General features: G+C 42.3%; 1 protein-coding gene across 2 annotated transcripts in view; it reads right to left on the minus strand.

Annotated features, from left to right (window-relative positions):
* The window catches only part of LOC110486597 (forkhead box protein K2), a 32,016-nt gene extending 21,251 nt beyond the window's left edge, over window positions 1–10,765 (minus strand). For both annotated transcript variants that reach the window (XM_090196830.1, XM_036941316.2), the window contains exon 1: window positions 10,288–10,765. Coding sequence is in view for 1 of the 2 variants with exons in the window: in XM_036941316.2 (XP_036797211.1) it covers window positions 10,288–10,580 (293 nt within the window). In the remaining variant the exon portion in view is untranslated. The remainder of the gene's footprint in view (window positions 1–10,287) is intronic.
* Window positions 10,766–10,980: the final 215 nt, after the last annotated feature.

Raw genomic sequence — 10,980 nt, forward strand, 5'->3', positions numbered from 1 at the left:
CTTTCAGGACCAATGTAACACACCTGTCAACAAAGAGCATGGAAACTAAATGACTTGATGAAATAGGGGGATGTTGATGACCTCATTATGCAGACCACACGTAGCTAGTGTCTAGTGGGAAAACATGTTTTTTCAAAACTAGTTACCAGCAAACTCAGGGATGCAAACTTGTGAGGGCCCAAAAAGGTGACCATTTTTTTTTGCACTGAAACATGCTAAACATCCTTGCTAGGGAGAAATGCAGGTTTTAACTAATTAAACAACAAAGAAAATGATCTGTCTCAGTGTAAAATAAAGTGGTTCATGTGAACCTAACTCCCAGCTTAAAAATGTAAAGAAAGAAATCCAATGTTATTTGTTGCCTAGACTTCACTGCAAATGACACTCAAGTTGAGAAAAAAAACAATACACTAATATTGCAGTTAGCCATGACAGCCTTTATAATAGAATGCTTGTGACCACACACACACACACATAGCACATGGGAAAAAAATAATGTTAAAGTAGAAATAGAATGAAACCGGAATTGATCAAGTGCACAAGGCTACATGTGTGCAAAAATAACGTTCACCGAGTTAAATTATAATCCCCCTCACATGTGTTACTGTCAAGGTCAACACAACAAAAACAATATCTTTGGGCTGCACTGCACATTATTACATTGTACACGTTCTGCCTGTGGGACATCTGTTCTACAATGTGCCAGCAAAAGTGAGAAAGAGGGAAAGTGTGTGGTGTTCCTTTCACCTCTATAGTGGCATCCAGCTTAAGCCAGGCCCAGCTCCACACCCTGAATGTATTTGGTTAACAAGCAACGCCTAATTTTCACCCAATTCTCTCATTCTGAAAATTAACTATTGTTTTCCCTCTACAGTATGTGGTTAACAGATAGTGGTTAGTTCTTTAGCTAGTTAACATTTCACATAGATTGCCAGGGTCCAGTAAGCAACTAACGCGTTATATCTTGAGGAACGGCAAGGAGTAGTACACCAGTTAATACTATTGAGAATTGGTTAGATTACTAACGTTAGCTCATTTGATATTGGAAAGTTAGCTGGCTACTTAATTAGCAAGCTAATTTTCACACAAACTCAATAATTTGATCAGATAAGTTGGCTAATGTCGCTCAACATTTCTCTGGCTAGCTAACTGAGAATTCGATCCAGCTAGCAAGATACTTAACAATGCGAATACTTGTTCCACCACACTTTCTCCCTCAACACAAACTTTCCAAATGCCATTAGTTTTTCAGTTACAGCTCATGAAGTACGCTTCATCACCTTCTCACCCCCGTCTCCATGGTCAGGCTTCTCATCTAACGTTAACTCTTCGTTATCGTTCAGGGGATGCAGTGCTGTAACTGGCAAGCTGCCTTTCCAGAGCACTCGCTGATGCAAACACCAATTATCACCAATTATCCCGAGCTAGCCAGTTGAATAGTTCCATCAGCCACTCCTGGGCGTTTTACTGCCGATGCGAAGCCCCACCGGGCCTTCATGACTGGAATTCCGACATTATCTGCCCGAGGGAGTTATTCAACTGGCCCCTCCATCGCGACGTAACCTGAACGCCCATCTGCTAACTGCGGCCCGCTAATCGTAAGTTGTCTTGAACATATCGGCTGCTATCTTCTTGGGCCACTATAACTACAACTATATTGACAATTTGATTGGTCCCATCTAACACACGGAACCCACTAATCTACCAACGGAAACGCACGGGGTGGCTAAAAACTGACCATCTTCTGCTAGCTTGCTACCCATGGCTCGGCTAGCTGTCTGAATCACCGTGACCCCAACCAACCTCACTACTCACTGGACACTTATGATCACGCGGCAAAGCATGCCTCTCCTTAATGTCAATATGCCTTGTCCATTGCTGTTCTGGTTAGTGTTTATTGGCTTATTTCACTGTAGAGCCTCTAGCCCTGCTCATTATACCTTATCCAACTCTTCAGGTCCACCACCCACACATGAGATGACATCACCTGGTTTCAATTATGTTTCTAGAGACAATAGCTCTTTCATCATCACTCAATGCCTAGGTTTACCTCCACTGTATTCACATCCTACCATACCTTTGTCTGTACACTATACTTTGAATCCATTTTATCGCACCCAGAAACCTGCTACTTTTACTCTCTGTTCCGGACGTCCTAGACGACCAATTCTCATGGTTTTTAGCCGTACCCGTATCCTACTCCTCCTCTGTTCCTCTGCCGATGTAGAGATTAATCAAGGCCATGCAGTGCCTAGCTCCACTCCTATTCCCCAGGCTCTCTCTTTTGATGACTGATGTAACAGTAAAAGCCTTGGTTTCATGCATGTTAACATTAGAAGCCTCCTCCCTAAGTTTGTTTTATTCACCGCTTTAGCACACTCTGCCAACCCCGATGTCTTAGCCGTGTCTGAATCCTGGCTTAGGAAGACCACCAATAACTCTGAAATCTCCATCCCTAACGACAACATTTTCAGACAAGATAGAACAGCCAAAGGGGGCGGTGTTGCAATCTACCGCAGAGATAGCCTGCAGAGTTCTGTCCTACTATCCAAGTCTGCACCCAAACAATTTGAACTTCTACTTTTAAAAATCCACTTCTCTAAAAACAAGTCTCTCACCGTTGCCGTCTGCTATAGACCACCCTTTGCCCCCAGCTGTGCTCTGGACACCATATGTGAACTGATTTCCTCCCATCTATCTTCAGAGCTCGTGCTGCTAGGTGACCTAAACTGTGACATGCTTAACACCCCAGCCATTCTACAATCTAAGCTTGATGCCCTCAATCTCACACAAATTATAAATGAACCTACCAGGTACAACCCCAATGCCGTAAACAAGGGCACCCTCATAGTTATCATCCTAACCAACTTGCCCTCTAAACACACCTCTGCTGTTTTCAACCAAGATCTCAGCGATCACTGCCTCATTGCCTGCATCCGTAATGGGTCCGCGGTCAAACGACCTCCACTCATCACTATCAAACGCTCCCTGAAACACTTCAGCGAGCAGGCCTTTCTAATCGACCTGGCCCAGGTATCCTGGAAGGATATCGACCTCATCCCGTCAGTAGAGGATGCCTGGTTATTTAAAAAAAATCCCTTCCTCACCATCTTAAATAAGCATGCCCCATTTAAGAAATTTAGAACCAGGAACAGATATAGCCGTTGGTTCTCTCCAGACCGGATTGCCCTTAACCAACACAAAAACATCCTGTGGCGTTCTGCATTAGCATCGAACAGCCCCCATGAAATGAAACTTTTTAGGGAAGTTAGGAACCAATATACACAGGCAGTTAGAAAAGCCAAGGCTAGCTTTTTCAAGCAGAAATGTGCTTCCTGCAACAAACTCAAAAAAGTTCTGGGACATTGCAAAGTCCATGGAGAATAAGAACATCTCCTCCCAGCTGCCCACTGCACTGAGGATAGGAAACTCTGTCACCACCAATAAATCCACTATAATTGAGAATTTCAACAAGCATTTTTCTATGGCTGGCCATGCTTTCCAACTGGCCGCCCCTATCCTGGTCAACAGCACTGCACCCCCCCCCCCCCCCCCCCCACAGCAACTCGCCCAAGCCTTCCCCATTTCTCCTTCTCCCAAATCCAGTCAGCTGATCTGGATCCCCACATATCAGCCGGGCTAGACAATCTGGACTCTCTCTTCTAAAATGATCTGCCGAAATTATTGCAACCCCTATTACTAGCCTGTTCAACCTCTCTTTTGTGTCATCTGAGATTCGCAAAGATTGGAAAGCAGCTGCGGTCATCCCCCTCTTCAAAAGGGGGGAGACACTCTTGACCCAAACTGCTACAGACCTATATCGATCCTACCCTTCCTTTCTAAGGTCTTCGAAGGCCATGTCAACAAACAGATCACCGACCATTTCAAATCCCACTGTACCTTCTCCGCTATGCAATCTGGTTTCAGAGCTGGTCATGGGTGCACCTCAGCCACGCTCAAGGTTCTAAATGATATCTTAACCGCCATCGATAAGAAACAATACTGTGCAGCCGTATTCATTGACCTGGCCAAGGCTTTCGACTCTGTCAATCACCACATCCTCATCGGCAGACTCAACAGCCTTGGTTTCTCAAATGATTGTCTTGCCTGGTTCACCAACTACTTCTCCGACAGAGTTCAATGTGTCAAATTGGAGGGCCTGTTGTCCGGGCCTCTGGCCGTCTCTATGGGGGTGCCACAGGGTTAAATTCTTGGGCCGACTCTTTTCTCTGAAAATATCAATGATGTCGCTCTTGCTGCTGGTGCGTCTCTATTCCACCTCTACGCAGACGACACCATTCTGTATACTTCTGGCCCTTCTTTGGACACAACCCTCCAGATGAGCTTCAATGCAATACAACTCTCCTTCCGTGGCCTCCAACTGCTCTTAAATATAAGTAAAACTAAATGCATGTCGAAATTCAACTGATCGCTGCCCGCACCTGTCCACCCGTACAGCATCACTACTCTGGACAGTTCTGACTTAGAATATGTGGACAACTACAAATACCTAGGTGGTCTGGTTAGACTAAACTCTCCTTCCAGACTCACATAAAACATCTACAATCCAAAATTAAATCTAGAATCGGCTTCCTATTTCGCAACAAAGCATCCTTCACTCATGCTGCCAAACATACCCTCGTAAAACTGACCATCTTACCGATCCTCAACTTTGGCGATGTAATTTACAAAATAGCCTCCAACACCCTACTCAACAAATTGGATGCAGTCTATCACAGTGCCATCCGTTTTGTTGCCAAAGCCCCATATACTACCCACCACTGCGACCTGTATGCTCTCATTGGCTGGCCCTCGCTTCACACTCGTCGCCAAACCCACTGGCTCCAGGTCATCTACAAGACCCTGCTAGGTAAAGTCCCGCCTTATCTCTGCTCGCTGGTCACCATAGCTGCACACACCCGTAGCACGCGTTCCAGCAAGTATATCTCACTTGTCACCCCCAAAGCCAATTCCTCCTTTGGCCGCCTCTCTTTCCAGTCCTCTGCTGCCAATGACTGGAACGAACTACAAAAATCTCTGAAACTGGAAACACTTATCTCCCTCACTAGCTTTATGTACCGGCTGTCAGAGCAGCTCACAGATCACTGCACATAGCCCATCTATAAATAGCCCAAATAACTACCTCTTCCCCTACTGTATTTATTTATTTTGCACCCCCAGTATTTCTACTTTGCACACTCATCTGTCAAATCTACCATTCCAGTGTTTTAATTGCTATATTGTATTTGCTTCGCCACCATGGCCTATTTATTGCCTCTACCTCCCTTATCTCACCTCATTTGCTCACATTGTATATCGACTTATTTTTCTACTGTATTATTGACAGTATGTTTGTTTTACTCCATGTGTAACTCTGTTTTATATGTGTCGAACTGCTTTCCTTTATCTTGGCCTCAACTTGCCTACCTGGTTAAATAAAGTTGAAAAAATAAACAGATAAGATTAGCATTCCTGCAACATTGAGCTAATCGATTGAACCCAACTGGCCATTTTAATTTAGAGGATTCATATAATATTCAATAAATATAGCACCTAAGATTTGATTCGGATCAAACTTTTTCGAACAATAAGTTAGACATGAGGAATCCAAAGAAATGGTGTAAAGCCACCAATTCCCCCCCCACTCACACCATGCAGATCCCACTCAACAACGAGTATACAGTATTCGTTCTCCATGTAGTAAGGGGCTGAGGTCAGTGTATTGTTTCTTCATCCTATGTAATGTATCCTCAGTGAATTTGGTGATGTTCAGAGTAGAGGCATGGCCGATTAATTAGGGCCAATTTCAAGTGTTCATAACAAATCGGTAATATGCCTTTTTGGACGCCGATTACATTGCAATCCACGAGGAGGCTGCGTGGCAGGCTAACCAGCTGTTACGCGAGCGCAGCATCAAAAGGACCTTGTGGCTGCCAGGATCCAAGATATGTTGCTAGCTAGCATTTAACTTCTTAGAAAAAAACAAAATCAACCTTCACATTATCACTAGTTAACCTAGTAATATCATCAACCATGTGTAGTTAACTAGCTTGCTCTGCGTTGCATATAACCATATAGGCAACGCCTGTTAATTTAGCATCGAATCACAGCCTACTTCAACTTCGCCAAACAAGTGATGAGTTAACAAAAGTGCATTCGCGAAAAAAAGCACAATCGTTGCAATAACATACCTAACCATCAATGCCTTAACATCAATACACAAGTATATATTTTTAAGCCTGCATAGTTAAAAGAAATGCATGTTTAGCAGGCAATATGAACTAGGGAAATTGTGTTACTTCTCTTACGTTCCGTGCAGGCGAGTCAGGGTATATGCAGCCGTTTGGGCCGGCTGGCTCGTTGCGAACTGTTGAAAGTCCATTTATTCCTAACAAGGACAGTAATTACTTTGCCAGAATTGTACATAATTATGACATAACATTGAAGGTTGTGCAATGTAACAGTAATATTTAGACTTAGGGTTGCCACCCTTTCGATAAAATACGGAACGGTTCCGTATTTCACTGAAAGAATAAACGTTCTGTTTTCGAAATGATAGTTTCCGGATTTGACCACATTAATGACCTAAGGCTCGTATTTGTGTGTGTTTATTATAATTAAGTCTATGATTTGATATTTCATAGAGCAGTCTGACTGAGCGGTGGTAGGCAGCAGCAAGCACGGCACGTAAGTATTCATTCAAACAGCAGCTATTAGCAATGCTTGAAGCACAGCGCTGTTTATGACTTCAAGCCTATCAACTCCTAAGATTAGGCTGGCAATACTAAACTATCTTTAAGAACATCCAATAGTCAAAGGTATATGAAATACAAATGGTATAGAGAGTAGTAGTCCAATAATAACTACAACCTAAAACTTCTTAACTGGGAATATTGAAGACTCATGTTAAAAGGAACCACCAGCTTTCATATGTTCTGGAATTGAAACGTTAGCTTTTTTACATCGCACATTTTGCACTTACTTTCTTCTCCAACGCTGTTTTTAAATTATTTAAACCAAATTGAATACGTTTCATTATTTGTTTGAGACTAAATTGATTTGACGTATTATATTAAGTTAAAATAAAAGTGTTCATTGTTCATTCAGTATTGTTGTTATTACACACACAAAAATCGGCATCAGCTTTTTTTGGTCCTCCAATAATCGGTATCGGCGTTGAAAATTCATAATTGGTCGACCTCTAGTTCAGAGAAATTAGTTGTTTAAGTTGTTGGGTTTATGTGCCATCTTACATCCTGATATTACTTGGTTCTGACCACTGTTGGTGTTGTTCCTGCTATTGAGGGGGAAAAAAATATATAATATCACCTAATAGCAAGAACAGCACCATCAACATTGTGCTCAGCACAGCACACTCACATGGCAACCATCAGGGTGTCTTTGATACAGGAATGCTGAGCTCTGAGACATCACATTCCTCGCAGAGTGCTGTGTGTGACCAAAGGCAACACACATTGCTTTTACAACGTTGGGTTTGTGTGTGTGTGTGTGTGTGTGTGTGTGTTGGGGGCTCACTGATCCTCTATCAGTCAGGCACAGACACATACAAAACAACAAACAGAATTCATTTTGCCACCAGACCCCCAAATCTCTACTACCTGAGGTAAAGAATTCCACTAGACCACAAAACCTACCCCCTTACCAGACAGTTAATGTTATTATACAGTCTACTATCTGCTTCGATCATTTCATACTTAAATGTTTTCAACAACAAAAGAAGCTTGGTTAAGAGGATAAGCTTGCATGGAAATCCCAAGTCATTTTGCAAAGAGCTGAGTTTTCCCACATCCTCAATGCTTTTTAACATTCAGGCTCCTTTGCCAATATCCCTCCTTGCTCAATGAGACCAAACATTTTGTAAAAGCAAATGCAGTTGCTATGTTATGCCAGGAGGTAGAACACAATGGACCCTCAAAAGATCAAAAAATATCCAAGCTCAGGGCAGCAGAGAGAAGAATTATTCTCTATTACTTTCCCCTTTTTACCCCAAAAATAATAATCCCTGCAGATTATCCTAAAAACACACAACATCCCAATGAGACAGAACAATGAGCATCAAACTAATATAACCGCTTTACACAGATTCAGTTAGGATGTAAACAGTCATGGCAAGACTATGCCATGGAGTAATTATGTAGGCGTGTGAGAGCAACAACATGGAGGGCTGGGCAGCAATGACTGCTTCATTCTGGCAATTTGTCATTCTGTTGCCAAGACTGTCTGTCCACTTCCCTGATCATTCTTTGCCTTAGGTAGGGTGGGCTACTATAGTCATTATACACATACAGCCTAATTCCAAAATAAGGATATCACAAGGTTTTCTTGAAGCTGTAGATGTGAGCGTATAAAACACACCCCTGATTTAAAGCTCTTTAATCACGTCAACCTGATCGATAAGGGAATTTGAGCCCACTGTGCTTCTTAGTTAGGAATCAACATCTCTTCAGTCTAAAGTGCTGTGATACAGTGTATGAATGGGTAAGAAGACTGGGTGGTCAGTTAAAGGGGCAATGAGCAGTCATCCCTTTTTGAACGTATAAATTAATATGTACCCCACTGATTCTTTAATAATATAACTTGTCTCATGTCGTACCCCATCACAACCCAAAATATAAACATGTTTTACGCCAATGTTTGTCAAAGTAAATGCAAGCAAACACTATATAGGGTGCATTCGTAAATTCACTCTGGCTTTCTACGAGATTTTAGAGCACTCTCATCTGAGTGTACCAGAGTGCAGAATAACTGAAGAATTTACAAACAGTGCAACACCAGTTGAATATGACCTGTCAGTAAACGTTGGCAAAAAAAATTATTACAATTGTTGCCAGCAGCGGTTACAGTCACCAACACTCTAAATAACACAAACAGCCTAAACAGCTCTGCTAGGGCGATAGAAATGGTCAGAGTGATGTGTTCTCTCATTTGGGTCTGGAAGTAGCTAGCAAGTTAGCCAACTTTAGCCAGTTAGCTTGGGTGATTGACTGATGTTGTGAGGTTAGAACGCTTGGATCAACCCTACTCCTCGGGCAGAGAGTCCAGTGTGCGCTGACAACACTGAATTTGTGTGCACTCTGGCACTCCAGGGTGAATATACAAACACACCCATACCCTCAAAACATGTTTAAAACTATCATTTTGGATTGTCAGTCCTCGCATCCATAGCTCTATATATGAATTTGAGAGTGTTTAGATTTCTCCAGCCCCATCCCTTAGCTTTTTACCGAAACAGGGTTGCGGAGGCCGCTTTGTTATTGTTTCTACTGCTGCTTTAAGAATGCAGCTTTGTGTTTGTATGCAACTGACCAATGAATGAGCCCCAGCAGCCCACTAAATTGTGTTGCGAATTATGCATCAAACATTCAAAAGTGGATTATGGCACAATAATGACTTTTCCTACTTAAATACAGGGTTGTCTTCAGATTTAATGGTTGAGTTGGATTGGAGTGTATTTTACAAGTTTCTTGCAAGTTTCTTCAGAATAAAATGGGGTAAATCTGACAAAACAAACTATGCATACCGGGAATTTGGCATAGAAATATAATCTAATTTTAGTAGTATGGAATTCAAATTGGTCTAAGAGAATAGAGTAATGTTACCGTGATGGCAAGAGGAAAATAATGGTCAGTGAATATTTTTGAGGAGACTATTTCTTATGTATTGTAACGTTAGTCTTTGTGACCTGCCATTATAATTTTGTGAATGGAGCAAACTAAACCAAAACATCTATCTTCCCGAGTTGTATCTTCAGAAATGTTCAATTGAGTGATGGCCTAGTGATGCACATCACACATGTTATAAAGATACAGGCCTACAAGCAACGTAGCCATCCACAAACTTAAATATAAACAAAACATCGATCACATGTACCTGACTAACAAAACACTTGCACAGAACTATATGACATTGTTTACCTGTATGACCAAGTACACCGCTAGCTAGTTACAATAATAACCCACTATGTGATAGCAATTCAACTGAAAGCTGGCCGAAAGACAGTGTGCTGTAGAATCAAGTTCGAATATCGCTAGCTACATTTGGCTGTCTTAATTCAGAAGATATTTTATAACAATGGGAGGGCAGTTCATAACATGTAGCTACTAGTATCTGACAAACACTATGTAGCTGACGTTAATTAGCTAGCAAAGATGAACCTACATGGCAAACACCACCCCTTAGTCTTGCTGCAACAGCACGTGCTTTGTGGTAATTCAAAACAAAGATAACTAGCTAGTTATTCTAAACACAGATACATGTTGAACTTACATTCGTGGTAGTTGTAGAGGAGGGGCACCCCGTCTGAGGAACACTCCATCCACGAACACCCCGTTTTTGCCGAGGCATCGCAAGTAGAAGTCTCCACCACCAGTGCTATCGTCACTAACAGTGAATATTTCGAGATGTCTTCGAGAAATAAAACTGGAATGACCCATGCTCACATCCACCGAGCCCTGAGACGAGTTCCTACCGATAGTCGCCGAGCGCTTTTTCATCAAGTATTCGAATTCACGGCCCTCAAGCCGGGCAACCGGCCCAGACGACCCGCTTAACACCGCCATTTTACAGGATAAATTGTATATTTGACAAATGCTTATAAAAAAAACACCGGTATGGAGATGCCCGTGTAGGTATTTTAAATGCCGTCGCAAATTGTCGAATCAAAAAATGGGGGGGGGGGGCATCAAATTTAACACAAAAATTTAAGGGAACGTGCCAGACCAGGGACAGCGGCTCCAACCCAGCGCCGCGACACAGAGAGAAAGGGTAGGAGAAGGCTCCAACCAAACAACACAACATGTGGATATACCACGATTGACAATCCAATAACCCAATAAAAAATTAACAGGCACTTGACGCTACAAAGAGAAGACCAATCAGACACAAGAAACCGCTGATCATTGACTCAAGGTTGGTTGAACTGTAGTGTACGCGCATTGTATTGTCAATAATTACCACATA

This window comes from Oncorhynchus mykiss, chromosome 13 (assembly GCF_057628025.1).
Source record: "Oncorhynchus mykiss isolate SJ-2025 chromosome 13, ASM5762802v1, whole genome shotgun sequence".
NCBI lineage: Eukaryota > Metazoa > Chordata > Actinopteri > Salmoniformes > Salmonidae > Oncorhynchus > Oncorhynchus mykiss.